Raw genomic sequence first — 20087 nt, forward strand, 5'->3', positions numbered from 1 at the left:
AGCCTAAGTTGAGCCATGATCAGAACAGGTTTTTAGCCTCTGGATGTAAACAAGAAAGCTGCCATTCAATGTTAAAGGGGTATACCTATTTTATATATATAAATATCTATCAACTGACTCCAGAAAGTTGAATTATTCTTTTCTGTCTGGCAACAGTGCTCTCTGCTGACATCTCTGCTTGTCTCGGGAACTGCACAGAGTAGAAGAGGTTTGCTATGGGGATTTGCTTCTACTCTGGACAGGTGTCATCAGAGAGCACTTAGACAGAAAAGAACAACTCAACTTCAGCAGCTAAAAAGCACTGAAAGGATTAAGATTTTTTAATAGACGTAATTTACAAATCTGTTTAACTTTCTGGAGCCAGTACATCATGTGTCCGCTCCCGGTCTATAACGCGGGGCCACAGCGTGGCCCCGCGTCATTGCGGGTCGGGCCCGGCCTCTAACAACGTCCGGGACCCGTGGCTAATTGCGCACAGCATTGATCGCGGTGCCGCGCACTATTAACCCTTTAGATGTGGCGTTCAGAGTTGAACGCCGCGTCTAAAGTGAAAGTGAAAGCATGCCGGTTAGCTCAGGGAGCTGTTCGGGATAGCCGCGGCAAAATCGCGGCATCCCGAACAGCTTACAGGACAGCTGGAGAATCCCTACCTGCCTCCTCGCTGTCCGATCGCCGAATGACTGCTCAGTGCCTGAGATCCAGGCATGAGCAGTCAAGCGGCAGAATCATCGATCACTGGTTTCCTATGAGAAACCAGTGATTAATGATAAAGATCAGTGTGTGCAGTGTTATAGGTCCCTATGGGATAACAATGATCAGTATAAGAGATCAGTGTGTGCAGTGTTATAGGTCCCTATGGGATAACAATGATCAGTATAAGAGATCAGTGTGTGCAGTGTTATAGGTCCCTATGGGATAACAATGATCAGTATAAGAGATCAGTGTGTGCAGTGTTATAGGTCCCTATGGGAGCTATAACACTGCAAAAAAAAAGTGGAAAAAAAAAAAGTGAATAAAGATCATTATCGCAGTTACTTACTGAGGGGTAGATGCCCATAATAGAGGGCTGCTGTATAGGCACAGTATATGTCCCACTGATTTCCAGTTACCCCTTGCTGCCGGTTTGAACACCACATGGTGCTAGCCAAGACTACCTCACTCAGGGCTCTCCAGAAAATCCCTCACCATTCAGCCAATCCACTAATAGTTTTAGGTATGGATAGGAAACAGCACACCCCCATACATGTAACCTTATAGACATTTGGGACTACTATTATGTTTTTTAGGGTAGCAGAGGGGTTTCCAGCCTAAAACTTTTGATGGCGTATCCAAAGAATAGGCCGACAATAGTTGATCAGCGCCGTGCCAACATTTTGCACCCTCTCCAACTAGCTGATCCGCACAGCCATGGCAACCGAAAAAAACAGTGTACGGGAACCAGAAGCCGGGCTCCGTACCGTGTTTTTAGCGGTGGTGCTGGCTTCATGCACCGCAGCTTCCAAATATGTGAATAACACTCAAATCTTGTATATTGTATAGTCTTCAAGGGGAACTTCGGTGAAAAACAAGTGGAAATTAAATGTTTTTAACTAAACTGGTGTCAGAAAGTTAAAGGGGTACACCGCTTTTGTTCCTAATGCTGGGTGCGGGCGGCAGGGGTCATGACGTCACTCCTTGCCCCCACAATTCAAGTCTATGCATTGAGAGGGGGTGGCGTGACGTCAAAGGGGGCAGAGTCTAGGGCCAAAGTACCCCTTTAAACAGATTTGTATATTACTTCTAATTAAACATCTTAATCCTTCCAGTACTTATCAGCTGCTGAATGCTCCAGAGGAAGTTATGTAGTTCTTTCCAGTCTGACCATAGTGCTCTCTGCTGCCACCTCCGTCTGTGTCAGGAACTGTCCAAAGCAGGAGCAAATCCTCATTGAAAATCTCTCTTGCTCTGGACAGTTCCTGACACGGACAGAGGTGTCAGCAGAGAGCACTGTGGTCAGACTGAAAAGAACTACACAACTTCCTCAGCAGCATTCAGTAGCTGATAAGTACTGGAAGCATCAAGATTTTAAAATATAAATAATTTACGCATTACGCATCAACTTTCTAGCACCAGTTGATTTGAAAACATTTGTTTTCACCAGAGTACCCCTTTAAGGCATAGACGTATACCTTTTGTGGTTACCTTTGATTAAGGCAAATATATAGGTGGCCTAGAGGTGGTGGCTGTAGCGCAAAATGTATACACGTTCTTTAGACACTTTTTGACATGGCCGATTTGTTGACGGTTTTCGGTAGGAATACCACAACAAAATTTAGCAACAGTTTAATGGGGTAGTCCACTGCCCCAGCATCCGAAACATTTTGTTCTGAACGCTGGGTGCGGGCTACTGGGTTGTGACGTCATGCACACGCCCCCAAGTGTTGTCACGCCACGCCCCCTCAATGCAAGTCTATGGGAGGGGGTATGGCAGGGGCGTGGTGTGACATCACTAGGGTGCGTGTGCATGACGTCACGACCCTCGCTGACTGCGCCCAGCATTCGGAACAAAATGTTCCAAATGATGGGGCAGTGGAGTACCCCTTTAAAGTTCAATACAATAGTTCAGAAAAACCGTATCCGCAAGTAGTGGAGGAGATCGCCACAGATTTCATTTTCATAATGTAAATTTTCATTCCTGCTGTGTGAGAATTCAATTTTGGAATTGCGACAGATTTTCACAACAGATTTCATACCGGAGCTTTAAATTTGGCCCCAAAATAAAAACTTGAAATGGGGCCGAATACCACAATGACCACCATCTGCAGCAAATAAACATTTAAATGGGGCTCTATTCACATCTCGTTTTTACATTACGGGTGCCGGATCCGGCTGGGGGAGGGGCAAACCAGGCTCTCCCGTACCCCAGCCGGACCAGTGCTGAACTCCATTCACTTTAATGAGCCGACCGGAGTCAAACGATGACTCCGGTCGGCTCATTTTTGACCCGTATCCGGTTTTGTGACCAGACCTGAAATCGTAGTATACTACGGTTTTAGGTCCGGTCAGGAAACCGCATACGGGTCAAAAATTAGCTGCTGAATACTACAGAGGAAATTCTTTTCTTTTTGGAACACAGAGCTCTCTGCTGAATCACGAGCACAGTGCTCTCTGCTGACACATCTGTCCATTTTAGGAACTGTCCAGAGTAGGAGCAAATCCCCATAGCAAACCTCTCTTGCTCTGGATAGTTCCTAACATTGACAGAGGTGTCAGCAGAGAGCACTGTGCTCAGACTGAAAGAAATTTCAAAAAGAAAAGAACTTCCTCTGTAGTATACAGCAGCTGATATGTACTGGAAGAATTAAGATTTTTCTTAAATAGACGCAATTTACAAATCTGTTTAACTTTCTGGCACCAGTTGATTTAAAAGAAAATGTTTTCCAGAGGAGTACCCCTTTAAGGAAAACATTTTTAAATAAAAAAATTTAAAAAAAATTCTAAGGAAAATCTGCATTAATACCCACGGCACAATATACTTATAACTATAACATTGGTATTTTCCAGCAAATTCACTGTGGAGTTGTAGTAGACATATCTGTGGCGGACCACCAGTGAATGGCAGGACCACGGGTGTAGCGGTGTGAGTGGTGGGATCAGATGGTATTAACCCTGGGGGCTTGATGGTATTAATCCCTAGTGTTCGTGATGCCAGTAGGCTTTTTGGGTTCCAGAACACCACACGCCCGGACTCTAACCCAATTGCTAGAATTGCCAGTTATGGTCAAACGGAGGCTTTACTGAGTATAAGACAGATGTAATTATCTTTACAGCTAAGGCCAGAATTCCCAGAGAGGTGGCCAGGACCCAGAAGGACCTCGCAGCTTGCTGGACCAATATACTTGTAGTTAACTTGACTTGAAATTAGACTTGACTTGACTATGTGCAGGACTTGACTAGTTTCAGTGACAGCAGACATAGACTTGAGACTTACTGGAATGACTGTAGCTTTTGGGGTCTTCAGATGCTGATCACTTGCACTGAGATCTCTGGTGGTTGCAGCCTCAGCAAAGACTTATATGAAAGAGAAGAGAAGTGAATTGTAATTGCCGCCCCTTTATATAGTGGGGGGCTGGACTAAAGCCCATTGGTCAAGCTGCGGGTCATAGGTTAAGCTGGTGCTCTCTGGGAGAACATGTGACAACAAATCATGTGACTGCATAACATAACATGTGACAGCTTACACAGGTCATTGAGACCTCCCACAGGTCCTTTATACTACCTATACATAGGGATCCTGTCTAGGCATTAAAGTGACACACACACCTTTATAAATCCAACAGGGGGGGAGGAGACCTTGCAGGGGAGCCCCCAGGTCACTGAGGGACTCAACCTGACAGGGCCTAACTATAGTGCAGGACGATGTCCTGTACTGGGACATCACATATCCCTTTCCTATCTGTTGGGGCCATAAAAGTCTATGGACATATTCAGCATAGGTGCTGGGAGCGTTCATCTAACTAAACGCAGTATGAACAGAGCCACATGTTGGTTATACAGAATATCTGAAATGACTTGACCTGTTGTTGGTTCTCCCTGGTGGTGGAGACTGTGGGGAAACAGGTAGAACAGGAATGTGCACCTTCAAAATAAGTTCCCGTAAGAACCTTAGTGAGAAATCGAAACAGTTACTCTCATATGGGTTGTTGTAGCTATAAACATGTATATTTATAGACATCACATGTTCACGTGAATTCTAACGCTGTGTTTTACCAACCAGGGTGCCTCCAGCTGTTGCAAAACTACAACTACCAGCAGGCCTGGACAGCCGTTGGCTGTCCAGGCCTGCTGGGAGTTGTAGTTTTGCAACAGCTGGAGGCACCATGGTTGGGGGAATGCTGTCCTAAAATCTCATACTATACAAATCCAATGAGGTTTTTCAGGTTATCTTATATACTGTGCTTTAAATTGGCATTTGCCTGGTGGGCCGGGCTGCCCTTTGGGCCGTCTATCTGCCCTGGCACCAATTATTATTTTTTTTATAAAACAAATGCGGCTCTGGCCATTCTCAACAGAAATATGCTGCATAGTCTTATATGCCCGAGCTTATTTTTGGTCCCAGTCCGGCCCTGGCTCGGGCTGTAGTGACCCACTTCTGTATAATTGACAGCCCTCTGTTCTCTAAGCAGACAAAGCAGAGCGGTGACATTGGCCGCGAATCACACCATGGGGTCATTACTACGTTCGGAGCGTCAGGACCTGGTAAGTATAGGGGGATGGTGAGGATGAAGATTTTACCATATACAGTGATCCCTCAACATACGATGGTGATTGATTCCAAATGAACCATTGTTACTTGAATCCATCGTATGTTGAGGGATCTGTACAATATACAATTATACTCACGTGTCCCGCCGCTCCGGACCGTCACCGCTGCCCTGGATCGTCGCTCTCCATCGCCGCCATCACGTCCCCGGGGTATCCCTGCCGCTCCGGACCGTCACTACTGCCCTGGATCGTCGCTGTCATCACGTCTCCGGGGTGTCCCTGCCGCTCCGGAACCGTCACCGCTGCCCTGGATCATCTCTCTCCATCACCGTCATCACTTCGCTGTGCACGCCGCTCCTATTGGATGACGGGACAGCGTGCACGGCGACGTGATGACGACGAAGGAGAGCGACGGCCATGCAGCGGAGCCCAAAGAGGACGGTCCGGAACGTCAGGGACAGGTGAGCGACGCCCACAGGACCACACGAGGCACCTTAAACATTTATCCGGCAGTAGCTGAAGCAGTCTGCGCTGCCGGATAGCCGTTTATGCGATGGCCCCGACATACAAAAGCATCGTATGTTGATGCTGCCTTCAACATGCGATGGCCTCTGAGAGACCATCGTATGTTTAAATTATCGTATGTCGGGGCCATCGGAGGTCGGGGGATCACTGTATAACGTGTTGCTAAGCATCATATATGTTAAAATCTAATGCTTGTTTCCTTTTAGCCAGGAATAGAAAAACATAGCTAATTTCTGGGTGGAAAAAAAAAAAGCGCCACACCTGTCCTTAGGTTGTTTGCGGTATTCCAGCTCAGTTCCATTAAAGTGAATGGATCCAATTTGTAATACCACACATAGTAACATAGTTCGTAAGGTTGAAAAAAGACCAGAGTCCATCTAGTTCAACCTATTACCCTAATGAGTCCCTACTGAGTTGATCCAGAGGAAGGCAAAAAACCTCACACGAGAGGTAAAAATTCCTTCCCGACTCCAAATATGGGATCAGAATAAATCCCTGGATCAATGTTCTGTCCATATAGATCTAGTCTCCATAACCAGTGATGTTATTACTCTCCAAAAATGCATCCAGACCCCTTTTGAATTATTTTACAGAGTTCCCCATGACCATCTCCTCCGGGAGAGAATTCCATAGTCTCACTGCTCTTACAGTAAAGAACCCCCGTCTGTGCTGGTGTAGAAACCTTCTTTCCTCTAGACGTAGAGGATGCCCCCTTGTTATAGATCCTGGGTATAAGATCATGGGAGAGATCTCTGTAGTCCTCCCATTCCCCGTATTACTCTGGCTGCCCGTCTTTGAACCCTCTCCAGCTCCACAACCTGAGGACAGAGGTGGCTCTGTTTTTGGAAGAAATTCACTATGTTTTCTATTCCTGACCCTACACATGCCACAGCAGACATTGGAATGGCCAATAGCTATTTCCCCTCTATCCCTTTCCTGACCACAACACTCAACAATGCTTGCGAGCCCCATAGAGAATGAATTGAAAACTGTCCATGCACAAGCAGTGCGCTTCATATATTCAGGGGTACAGATTTTCTTCCATTCTCATGGAGGTCCCAGCAGACAGACCCCCACAACTTGGTCTACTCTATCCTGTGGGTAAGGGATGACCTTTGGAGATGGGAATACGCCATTCAGTTTGTATCCTGTCTAGATAATTTGTGTTTTTTAGCTAAACTGACTCTAGACCAATATATTTTACCTGCACTGATACATTGTAACAAACAAGGACTGACAGTGTAAGAGGACCGAGGACAGATTTCTGCTGATGATGTGTTCATCACACAGAACATTGCATAGAATGGAAAAACATACAAGGTATTAGATGTCTCACTTCTGGATGAAAACATTCACTAACAGCAAGCAGAGCTCTTGAAAGTGATGGACAATTTAAACAAATTAATTAAGAAGTTGCGTCAATTATCATTGCACAATGATTAAAGGGCTTGTCAGGGTTAAAGGGGTACTCTGGTGGAAAACTTTTTTTTTTTTTTCTTTTAATCAACTGGTGCCAGAAGGTTAAACAGATTTGTATATTACTTCTATTAAAAAATATTAATCCTTCCAGTACTTATTAGCTGCTGAATTCTGCAGAGAAAATTATTTTCTTTTTGGAACACAGTGCTCTCTGCTGACATCATGAGCACAGTGCTCTCTGCTGACAACTCTCTCCATTTTAGGAACTGTCCAGAGCAGCATATGTTTGCTATGGGGATTTTCTCTTACTCTGGACAGTTCCTAAAATGGACAGAGATGTCAGCAGAAAGCGCTGTGCTCGTGATTCAGCAGAGAGCTCTGTGTTCCAAAAAGAAAAGAATTTCCTCTGTAGTATTCAGCAGCTAAGAAGTACTGGAAGGATTAAGATTTTTTAATAGAAGTAATTTACAAATCCGTTCAACTTTCTGGCACCAGTTGATTTAAAAAAAATAAAAAATAGAAAAATAAAAAGTTTTCCACCGAAGTAGCCCTTTAAACTTTTTTTTTCTTTTTTCAACAAATGCCAATGGTTGGTGTAAAAATTTAAAATACTGTATACTCACCTACCTCAATCTGTTACTAACACAGATCTAAGGCAAGTCAAACCACGTTTGGGGCATGCGGCAGCCTCTTGCCGTATCCCCGCCGAACCCGTTCTCTACCACCAGGTGTCCGGAATGAGGCCATGTTCACATGATGGAATTTGTGAGCGGAATCAAATTGTAAAAATTCTGCTCGGAACTTCTGTTGCCGTGTTCCTATTTTTTTCAATGGGATTCTGCTGCACCGTGCACACAGCTAAATTTCCTAAGCAGATGTTTCCGCCATGGAAATTCCGATTCCGGTCTCCGCCGAAAGAATAAACATGTCAATTCTTTTGGCAGAATCCACTCGGAAATGCACTGTCATCTTTGGAGACTGCACATTTCCGAGCAGTCCTAGCGCCAGCAGAACATGCTATCTGTGGAATGTTTGCTAGAGTTTTCTGAGCAGACGTTCTGGAAAATTTGCGCTATGTGAACATAGCCTCAGGGTAGTAGCATGTCCATAGAAATGCTGTATGGAGGTCGTGTGTAAGTAAACTCACATCCATATAGTATAGTCAGAAAAGTTAAAGGAGTACTCCGGGATATAAAAACGTATCTCCTATCCTAAGGTATAGTGTCAGGGGGTCCGACCACTGGGACCCCCACGATCTCCTTCTAAATGGAATGTGTTGACCACCGCACTAAGTGGCGGCCAACACCCCTCCATACAGCTCTATGGGAGAGCCGGAGATTCCCGAGTGCATCCCTCCGACAATCCCATAAAGCTGCATGGAGGGGACGTGTCGGCTGCCGCATTTGCTCTAATACTCCAACAGATCTGTCCCTGTATATGTTGGATATTATGGTGTCAGGACTGCTCTTAAAGGGGTACTCCGATGGAAAACTTTTTTTTATTTTTTTTTTTATCAACTGGTGCCAGAAAGTTAAACAGATTTGTAAATTACTTCTATTAAAAAAAATCTTAATCCTTCCAGTACTCATTAGCTGCCGAGGAAATTATTTTGTTTTTGGAACACAGAGCTCTCTGCTGACATCACGAGCACAGTGCTCTCTGCTGAAATCTCTGTCCAGAGTAGGAGAAAATCCCCATAGAAAACAAATGCTGCTCTGGACAGTTCCTTAAATGGACATGTCAGCAGAGAGCACTGTGCTCGTAATGTCAGCAGAAAGCTCTATTTTGGCTACCCTGCCAGTAGAGGTATTTTGGCCACCCTGCCAGTATTTTTATATAAAAAATACCGGCCATGCAATGACCAATCCTCCAACTCCCGGAATGTTGCACCGTATACTATACCAGTGTTTCCCAACCAGAGTGTCTCCAGCTGTTGCATAACTACAACCCCCAGCATGCCCGGACAGCCGTTGGCTGTACCCCTTTAAGAACAGGGTATAACTAAATGGCAGAGCTAAATATATCCTTGTATATACTGTAATGATTAATTCTGGTGTTCTAAACCTTCCATTTGCTTTATTTGCAGAGCTTCCCACCCTCCCAAATTCCTGGGACTGTTCAGACTATGGCTATGATGTCGATGACATAGATTTGCCCTTTTTGGCTTATCTTACCTCCACTGATTATTCCTCTGGTGACTCAGACATCTGTAACCTGACTGACAGCACTGGCGTCAGTGAAACGCTGCCGCACTTTACAGGTGAATAAACCGACGATAAGAGTTTTATGGCTTTATAATAGAATAGAAGGGAACAGGGAGGACGGAGGGAAGGGAACGGGGGAAAAAGAAGAGAAGGGAATTTGCCAAATCCATATTGTGTGTGTAGAGATACAGATTTAGGTTCTGCCGTCCGGATTGGCAATGTGCTATGCTATCAACATCGGGTACATACAGGAGCAGGGACTCCTGTCAAAGAAAGGGGTCCCTGTCAGTACTGAGCAGGGACTTAAAGGGGTACTCTGGTGGAAAACTTTTTTTTTTATCAACTGGTGCCAGAAAGTTAAGCAGATTTGTAAATGACTTCTATTAAAAAATCGTAATCCTTCCCGTACTTATTAGCAGCTGAATACTACAGAGGAAATTCTTTACTTTTTGGAACACAGAGCTCTCTGCTGACACCATGACCAGAGTAGGAGAAAATCCCCATAGAAAACATATGCTCCTCTGGACAGTTCCTAAAATGGACAGAGATGTCAGCAGAGAGCTCTGTGTTCCAAAAAGAAAAGAATTTCCTCTGTAGTATTCAGCTGCTAATAAATACTGGAAGGATTAAGATTGTTTAATTGAAGTCATTTACAAATCTGTTTAACTTTCAGGCACCAGTTGATTTAAAAAAATAAAAAGTTTTCCACCGTAGTACCCCTTTAAAGGGGTTCTCCACTGCCCTGTCTTCCGGAGCTCCGCTCGCAGCGTCCGGAAGTTCATTACTCCGGACACTGTGTGTGGGCTTCCTTGTTCGAGGCCGTCCCCTTGTGACGTCACGCCCGCCCCCTCAACTAAAGTCTATGGGAAGGGGGCGTGACAGCGGGCGTGACGTCACGAGGGGGCTGCCTCGAACATGGAAGCCCGCACACAGCGTCCGGAGTAATAAACGCTGCGAGCGGAGCTCCGGAAGACAGGGCAGGGGAGAACCCCTTTAATACCTCACCACTCACTTACAATAGTATCCACTGGTCCAGGTGCAGAGTGCTTTTGGCATGTCCTTTTGGCATGTCCTACTGATTCGTTCTACTGATCAGTCAGGGCCTGAATTCTCAGACCCCGACTTATCAGTTAAACAATCAGCGGAGAGTTTCTCTCCCTTCTGTGAGCAGGACAGTCCCATAGACTCACATTATCAGTCTATCCTGGTCACGTAGCACTCAGTCGGGAGAAATTGCGCTAAGCACACTTCTTCATCCATTGTAATGACTGACCAGTATCTGAACACTCAGATGCCAACCAATAAAAACTTTTCATATGACATATTAAAATAGTGAAAAAAGAACTACGTCCGGCACCAAGGTATGGGTTTAAAAGGCTTGTCTTTATTAAATCAACAGCAGGTCACATACAGAAAAGATGGTCTGACGCGTTTCGCCCATTACAGTCTACGATTAAGCCCTGTAAAGGGCGAAACGCGCCAGCCCATCTTTTCTGTATGTGACCTGCTGTGGATTTAATAAAGACAAGCCTTTTAAACCCATACCTTGGTGCCGGACGAAGTTCTTTTTCCAGTGCAAGGAGTTGCCGAGGGCGGTGCCGGCAGTCCGCTGCACAGGTATGAGGGATATCCAACGCTGGTGTGAGCGGTATCCAGATTTCCTTTGACATATTAAAATAGTTTTTTTTTATTTTTTATAATGACAGTTTCACTTTAAAGGAGTAGTCCAGTGGTGACCCAGTGGTGAACAACTTGTCCCCTATCCTAAGGATAGGGGATAAGTTTGAGATTGCGGGGGGTCCAACCGCTGGGGCCCCCTGCGATCTCCTGTACGGACCCCCGACAGCCCGCGGGAAGGGGGCGTGTCGACCTCCGCACGAAGAGGCGGCCGACACGCCCCCTCAATACAACTCTATGGCAGAGGCGAAACGCTGCCTTCGGCAATCTCCGGCTCTGCCATAGAGATGTATTGAGGGGGCGTGTCGGCCGCCGCTTCGTGCGGAGGTCGACACCCGCTATCTGGCTGGAGAGCCTGGCCCCCGTACAGAGAGATCGCAGGGGGCCCCAGCGGTCGGACCCCCGCGATCTCAAACTTATCCCCTATCTCCCTCCTTTATTGGTGTAGCTATTCCTTCTTGTACGGTGTGTAGAAAGTTTATCGCTATCTCTGGGCCGTACGTGTCTGATCAGGTACAATGCTGTACGGTTTGTTTGCTAACCCTCTGTTCAGTGGCCTCATCATTTTTTTATTAGGTGTTTACTTGAGGTGGTTCTCATCGGGGTGTGTTCTGTGTGTGCCGCCCCAGACACACAACCTGGCCATATCTCAGTTTATATAGGTAACTTGAAGAGCAAGATCTTCTGTCTGAAAGAAACCCCCCCCCCCCCCCCCCCCCCCCCAAAGTAATGTGCCGCTGACTAATGGAGAGTAATAGAGTAATTGGTACTCAGATACTAGGAAAATGACCATGGTTAATGTTAAAGGGGTACTCCGTCCCTAGACATCTTATCTTAGGGGATAAGATGTCTGATCGTGGGGGTCCCGCCGCTGGGACCCCTGCAATCTCTGTGCAGTACCTGACATTCGTTTAGAACGCTTGGAGTGGGCAGCGGGGGTCGTGAAATCACTGTCACGCCCCCTCAATACAAGTCTATGGGAGGGGGCGTGGCAGCCGCCACACCCCCTCCCATAGACTTGCATTGAGGGGGCGTGATGTGATGTCACGAGGGGGGCGTGGCAGCGACGTCATGACCCCCGCCGCCTGCTCCAAGCATTCGGAACAAAATGTTTTCCGAACGCTGGGGCAGCGGACTACTCCTTTAAGGTTCGAACATCCTGGGAGAGGTTTATCAAAACCTGTGCGAAGGAAAAGTTGCCCAGTTGCCCATAGCAACCAATCAGATCTCTTCTTTCATTTTGCAGAGGCCTTGTTAAAAATGAAAGAAGCGATCTGATTGGTTGCTATGGGCCACTGGGCAACTTTTCTTCTGGACAGGTTTTGATAAATCTCCCCCAGTGTGTTCTCCTTTCTATGACTAAGAGTCCAAAGGTGAGGACCCCTTTAAAGAATAGGCTTTGGTCTTGAGTCTCTTCTGGTCCTAAGAATGTTGGTGTTTGGTTCACCATGTGGTCTGTCTCCATTATGGTTTATGGAAGACAAATGAAACATCAGGACACGTTTACCTGGTTATTTCCCTTCTACCATAGGCTATAATGGAGACCACAGGTGCTCTGCCAGCTCTGCTAGGGATGGGAGGCCCGGCACCCTCATTCTTGGACCCCCACTGATCAGACATTTAGGTCATATGAAATCAATATATTATAAGAGAAGTAAGTTATTAGATAAGATAATGCAACACACATTGCGTTCAGACGCTCTCCGACTAGCATTAGCCTTGTTCAACGCCATCATCACTCCCTTTCCAGGCTTTTCAGTTGATGGCCTTTACTTAAAGGGGTAGTCCAGTGCTGAAAAACGTATCCCCTATGCTAAGGATAGGGGATTAGTTTTAGATCGCGGGGGGTCTGACTGCTGGGGCCCCCCGCGATCTCTTGTATGGGGCCCTGGCTTGTTGGCCAGATAGCAGGTGTCGACCACCACACAAAGCGATGGCTGACATGCCCCCTCAATACATCGCTATGGCAGAGCCGGAGATTGCCGAAGACAGCGCTCCGGCTCTGCAATAGAGTTGTATAGAGGGGGCGTGTCAGCCGCCGCTTCGTGCGGTGGTCAACACACCCCCTCCCCACGGGCTGCCGGGCCCCATATAGGAGATCGTGGGGGACCCCAGCAGTCGGACCCCCCGCGATCTGAAACCTATCCACTATCCTTAGGATAGGGGATACGTTTTTCAGCACTGGATATCTCCTTTAAAAGATGCCATCCATGTATGATTACTGGGGTGTCCTGTGAATACCATCAACTTTTTATTGTACTGTATATCCAGAAAAGCGCCTTTTATAAGTGTGTCGTGCCTGGTACAGCAGCTTAGCTTTGTTCACTTGAAAAGATTAAAGGGGTACTCCATTGCTAAACATCTTATCCCCTATACAAAGGATACTGGGGATAAGATGTCTGATCCCGGGGGTCCAGCCACTGGGACCCACCGCTATCTCCATGCAGACACCTGGCGTTCTGAACATTATGGGTTTGGGTGGCCATCACGACCACGACCACCCAAACCCAGTGTTCTGAACATTGGGGGAGATTTAGCAAAACCTGTCCAGATAAAATGTTGCTGAGTTGCCCATAGCAACCAATTAAATTGCATCTTTAATTTTAATTTTTTATTTTATTTTTTCAAAAATGAAAGAAGCAATCTAATTGGGCAATGCCGGGTGTCTGCATGGAGATCACGGGGGATCCCAGCAGTCGGACCCCCGCAATCAGACATCTTATCACCTATCCTTTGGATATGGAATATGATGTCTAGCAACGGTGTAGCCCTTTAAACTACAGTACCAGACACAGCCACACTTAAATGGATGTCGCTGTGCTGAGAAAAAGGGCATACATCCATAGGCCATCAACTGGTACGCCTGGAAAACCCCAATAATTTACAGGTACTTTGACCTGGAAACCCTATATTTATCTAATGGCTACGACAAAGGTTTCTAAGCGTTTACAACCAGTATCCCATAAAAGAAAGCAGCCGTAATCATACCTTTTAGAGATGAGCGAACTTACAGTAAATTCGATTCGTCACGAACTTCTCGGCTCGGCAGTTGATGACTTTTCCTGCATAAATTAGTTCAGCTTTCAGGTGCTCCGGTGGGCTGGATACAGTCCTAGGAGACTCTTTCCTAGGACTGTATCCTCCTTTTCCAGCCCACCGGAGCACCTGAAGGCTGAACTAATTTATGCAGGAAAAGTCATCAACTGCTGAGCCGAGAAGTTCGTGACGAATCGAATTTACTGTACGTTCGCTCATCTCTAATCCCTTTCATCATTTAGTGAGCTCCCCATCATTCCGCTACTACTTCCCACAGTCACTCAATATGAGAAAAATAATAATCAATATCACCTGATCTTCCCAAAATAATAACAAAGGAATGTATAAAATATTCCCAGGTAGGAAGGGGTTAAGCTTTGCCAGTAACCCCATGAATGGCAGCTAGTGCAGTATCGACCACAGCCGCCGCGACTATCTAACCGTTTATGCCTTCTTGTCTACCTTTGTTCGTGGTTAATGTGTCCCCGCCTCACAGACCTGCTGGCCACAGTGACAACACACAGAAAGAATTTGGACCAACAGGTTTTGCAGGAGAAGATAAACCCTCAGATTTCAGTTTGCGGTAAGTGGAACGACTCCTTTACAATAATATGAATGTATGTTTTGAAATGGCTGATCTTATAACAACAGCTATGTACACACAGGGGCAGGGGTATTCAGATAAGAGATGGTTATGGTATATCTCTGGTCTATTTACATACGCGATCTAGGATGGTGTCAGATCGGATAATTAGACTCATTTTCGGGCCGAGATTTGCGGCCATAATACGGACGTAAAAATGTGACCATATTATGCTTGTTTAAAGGGGTACTACCGTGCTGACAACTTATGCCCTATCTAAAGGACAGGGGATAAGTTGCCTGATCGCGTGGGGTCCTGCCGCTGGGACCCCCTGCGATCTCGCACGCAGTACCGCGCTCTCATCAGGCCCCAGAGCGAACATCAGCTGCCTCGCCCCCTGCCATAGACTTACATTGAGGGGGCGAAGCGTGATGTCACATGGGGGGCGGTCACGATACTCCGACCCCGTGATCGGCAGTCATCAGACCCGGAGCGATGTTCGCTCTGGGGCCTGATGAGAGCGTGGTGCTGCGTGCGATATCGCGGGGGTCCTTTAGATAGGGGATAAGTTGTCAGCACGGTAGTACCCCTTTAAATGTGGCCTGACTGGCCTTCCGCTATAATGGAAACAGGGACAGCTTTTGTGGTAGCAGGGTGTGATGAGGGAGGGTAGATGTTGTTACCCTAGGGGCAGACATTAACCCCTTTTATTCGTGGTGCCAGGGCGTGGTTTAGCCTAAAACCACCCGAAGGTATACCACTGGAAGACTCTGATGCCAAGTTACGGATAACGGTAGCTTTGCTGAGGGTAGACAGATGGTAAAGTCTATACAGTTCAGCCAGGGCCCAAGGAGGTGACCAGTGATTCAGAGACCTTAAAGGGGTACTCCAATGCCCCAGCGTCCGGAACATTTTGTTCCAAACGCTGGGTGCATTCAGTGAGAGTTGTGACGTCATGCACATGCCCCCCTTGATGATATCCTAAACAGGTCCCAGGCAGTCTGCTGGAAGGGGTCGTGCTGACTCCTGCTCATAGTGACGGCCGACATGCCCCCTCCATGAATCCCATAGAGGCAGGAGTCAAGTCCTGGGGAAAAAGTGTGGGAACTCAAGGGCTAGTCCTGCAGGACTCCTGCTAATGGGAACAGTGTTCCTGCTCTGGAAAAATTGCGGGAACTCCGTTCCTGTGCGTTCCTGCTGGACTTTAACCCTGCATAGAGGGGGGGTGTTGGCCGCGGCTCACTGCAGGGGTTGGAACAGCCACTTCCAGCAGACTGCCGGGGCCCGTTCAGAAGATCACGAGGGGGTCCCAGCTGTCGGACCCCCCACGATCTATAACTTTGGATAGGGGATTAATTAGATTTCACTGTGCTACTCCTTTAAGACACATATAGTTCTAGGAATTGTAGCTGAGAGAAAACTTTCAAACATGCTTGGTGTGAACGTATGCCTTAAAAGGGTATTCCAGTGTTTTCTAAAAAAAAAAAAAATTGGGGTGGGGGTGGGGGGAGTAGAAAAAAGGCCCACTTTCCTAGACACGCTCCCCTGCTGGTCCACCATAGCTCTCGTCTTCCCCATCTGGATTCCCCCCATTATCTTTCTGCTTTCTAGACAAGCACTTAGTGCAGGACCTGCCCGCTCGGCCAATCACTGGCCGAGATGGGATATTGCTGCAGCCAGTCATTGGCAAGGCTATCAGTGCTCATGCCACAGGACTGGGCAGAGGCAAATGGAAGCTATAGGGGACTAGGGCTAGGTAAGTATGCTTTTTTGTATGCTTTTTTGTTTGTGTGTGTGTGTGTGTGTGTGTGTGTGTATGTGTATATGTGTATATATATGTATATATATATATATATATATATATATATATATATATATAAAAAAAATTCCCTGCCTCAGCAGCATTTTATTTATTACGAAACACTGGAATACCCCTTAAAAGTACATTTCCTACGCTATCTGGAAACCATAAGAAAGCAGGATAGTTATAGCTGCCTATAGAGCTTTTTTTCTAATTCTAGATTCTAGTGTGAATAAGCCACATAATATAAACCTTCCAATGATCTAATTAACAAAGGAATACATAATACTTGGTGGCCATATGTTTTCAATAACTGTTAGCCAAACATTCGTTCAACCTACAGTTCTCTCTCCCATCCTCCCCATACATATTTATATGTTCTTTGTGGGGAGGGGTAAGCTGCAGCCTGCCAGCTCTGTTAGGGGCTTATCTATTCCAGAACAATATAAACAATATAAAATGCAACACACCCAACCCTTCTCTCCACTGACGTAATCTGTCAGTAGAGAATCTGGAGGCCAAAGGTGGTAGGTCCAGCTGACTTTAGTCTATGGTATATGGGCACCTTAAGGTCAGGTTTTCACACCATTGTTGACAAAACCACGCCCACAGAGTGTTGCCAATGTCTGTACAATTTTGCCAGTAACACTGCAATTATACTGGCAAAATCATGGGCCTGTTGGCCATTGCAAGTGAGTTTAGTTTCAACCATATGCAGCAGCTGTGGCATAAGAACCCAGCCTTTTATTGAGCCATGTGGAAGAGGGTATTAAAGGAGTACTCCGGGATGTTAAAATTGTGTCCCATACTGCTGGCGGTAAAAAAATTAAGGGATACATACCTGCCGCAGCTCCCCCGATACCTCAGGTAACCAGTTACGGCCTCCACCTCGATCCTCTTCCTGGTTGACGGTGGTCAGGGAGTCATACTGCACTCAGCCAATCAATGGCCGCAGTCCCGACTTGGTTGGCGATAGGCTGAGCGGCAGTGTGACGTTTACGGTCCCGAGAACTGGTCACAGTGCTGGCCTATTGCCGGCCAAGGAGGGACTTCGCTGCGGACGGTGATTGGCTGAGTGCAGTATGACTCTCCGACCACCAGCAACCAGGAAGAGGATCGCAGCGGAGGCTGAAACGGGTTACCGGAGGCCCTGGGGGAACGGCGGCAAGTATGTATCCCTTTATTTTTATTTTCTGCCGGCAGTATGGGACCCAATTTTAACATCCCAGAGTACCCCTTAAAGATATTCACGAGCCAACCAGACACAAAACCCATTATCAGTAGTACCAGAGGCGTAGCTTGTAGCTTCTGGGCCCCAATGCAAAATCTGCAACAGGGTCTCATATGCCAATTATAATACTGATCTCTTATGGGGAAGATGTGCTTTGGGGCCCCATTAGGTACCAGGGCCCTGGTGCGACTACTACCTCTATAGCTACCCCCCTGAGCAGTACGCCTTAGTGCACTAAAAGGGGGAGATTCATCAAAACCAGTGTAGAGGAAGAGTGGTGCAGTTGCCCATGGCAACCAATCAGATTTCTTCTTTCATTTTTAACAAGGCCTTTGAAAAATGATTGGTTGCTATGGGCAACCTTTACTCTGCACAAGCTTTGATAAATCTCAGTAAAGTACTGAGTACCAAAAGTACTCAGTACAGACGCATAAAAGGAGTAATAGATTTGCGAAGAACAGATCAGAAGCTCCTCAGCGAAACGTCGGGTGGCGGAGGTAGGCGCTCAAACCTAGTCCCACTGTGGTCATTTATATTTAGTTTATTCAGTGTATTTCTGTTCTTTCACTTTTGCACTTTATTATTATATTATTCACTGTCTTTAGATGGCAACCATTGACCCCTGTACAGTAGTCCCTCAAGTTACAATATTAATTGGTTCCAGGACGACCATTGTATGTTGAAACCATCGTATGTTGAGACCATAACTCTATGGAAACCTGGTAATTGGTTCTGAAGCCACCAAAATGTCATCCAAAAAATAGGAAAAAGTGAGGATTAAAGAAAAATAAGTAGATATCTAATATAGATAAAGCAAATCCTTACATATAAAAGTAAGAAAGATCTGCTGGGAGCTGTAAATCACTGTCTATTTCAGTGTTTCCCAACCAGGGTGCCTCCAGCTGTTGCAAAACTACAACTCCCAGCATGCCCGGACAGCCAAAGGCTGTCCGGGCATGCTGGGAGTTGTAGTTTTGCAACAGCTGGAGGCACCCTCTTTGGGAAACACTGGTCTATGTAGAGGACAGGAGCTTCTTCAGGGTCCTGTACAGAACACGCAATGTCCTAAAAAAAGGAAAATGGAGTCGCCCTCACCTGATGCCCAAAGGAGCAGCTAACCCTGGTACAGGTAAAGAGTACAGAACATGTAATACCTCCCTGTACTGTAGGGGGCGCTACCTGACACCAGTCAGTGCATACGCTTCAGTAATACAGGGGTTTTACCAGTGAAATATCCATTCTGATTGGTCGGTTCTTCCAGCCATTGACACGTTTCGCAGATTCCAAAGCATTGTATGTTGAGTCTGGTTTCAAGTTACAATGGTCCAGAAAAGACCATTGTATGTTGAAACTATTGTATGTTGAGGGATCACTGTATATGTATTTCATTTGCACTTTTTGCCATTTACTCCATGCTACTTGATGTCTTATGAAATACCCTGACCTTTATCTACCTCAGCTATTTAGCTGTATCTTGTCAAGCGTGTAACCTCCTTTTTAGTCGGTCCTCCTGCACTTTGCTATTGGTCATTTTAGTTTTTTAAATGTTTTTAAATGTCTGTATCCCTTTTCAGCATTTTTGTTAAATAAAATAGATTTTTTATATCTTTATTGGTTGTTATACGCCTCCTTTCGTAGTTTCTTATCATAGTTTGGGCGTTGGCTGTTATATCATTTTGGGGCTTATGTGTCATTTGAACAACAGATAAATAAGATCAGATAAAAAGTAAAAAAACAAAAAACAAAATGAGGTCTAGCAGATATAATACAAATGTAAATGATTTTAGATTTGCTGACTAGCCAAAGTTATCCAAAAGTCTATGGGGAAAATTTATCAAAACCTGTGCAGAGGAAAAGTTGTCCAGTTGCCCATAGCAACCAATCAGATCGCTTCTTTCATTTTTAAAAGGACCTCTACAAAATGAAAGGAGCGATCTGATTGGTTGCTAGGGGCAACTGGGCAACTTTTCCTTTGCACAGGTTTTGATAAATCTCCCCCTATGGGAACAGGACTCTAATTGTATAAATCTTGTTTCTTGCGCTAAGAATTAGGTTTATTATATAATTTTGCTAACTTTTTAATTGTCTCTATTGTAAAGAGGAGGAGACCAGTATCCAGGAAACGAAACCATCTCCGGTTACTCCAAAAGAACACAATCGGAGGAAAGGAAACAGAACAAGTAAGAGAGGTCTGCCTTCATATCTTCTTATGCATCATATTGTATTTTTTAGTAATCCGATTGCCGATTATTATTTTAATATTTTCCTGTCACAAGGGCCCTGTGTCAGGATTGATTCATTTATACCGTATGTATCTATTTTAATAACATTAAACATAAACCCCAGCCCACCCTCACTCCTCCCTGT

The 20087-nt window shown here is 45.8% G+C and overlaps 1 protein-coding gene across 5 annotated transcripts in view; it reads left to right on the forward strand.

Annotated features, from left to right (window-relative positions):
• The window catches only part of LOC130294416 (ETS homologous factor-like), a 59157-nt gene that overhangs the window by 28325 nt on the left and 10745 nt on the right, over positions 1-20087 (forward strand). For 4 of the 5 annotated variants that reach the window (XM_056544154.1, XM_056544153.1, XM_056544155.1 and 1 more), the window contains 3 exons: positions 9275-9448; positions 14602-14688; positions 19820-19909. In XM_056544154.1, coding sequence (XP_056400129.1) covers positions 9275-9448; positions 14602-14688; positions 19820-19909 — 351 coding nt within the window. The remainder of the gene's footprint in view (positions 1-9274; positions 9449-14601; positions 14689-19819; positions 19910-20087) is intronic. The other variant, XM_056544156.1, reaches the window with a different exon arrangement.

Source organism: Hyla sarda, chromosome 10 (genome assembly GCF_029499605.1).
Source record: "Hyla sarda isolate aHylSar1 chromosome 10, aHylSar1.hap1, whole genome shotgun sequence".
Lineage (NCBI taxonomy): Eukaryota > Metazoa > Chordata > Amphibia > Anura > Hylidae > Hyla > Hyla sarda.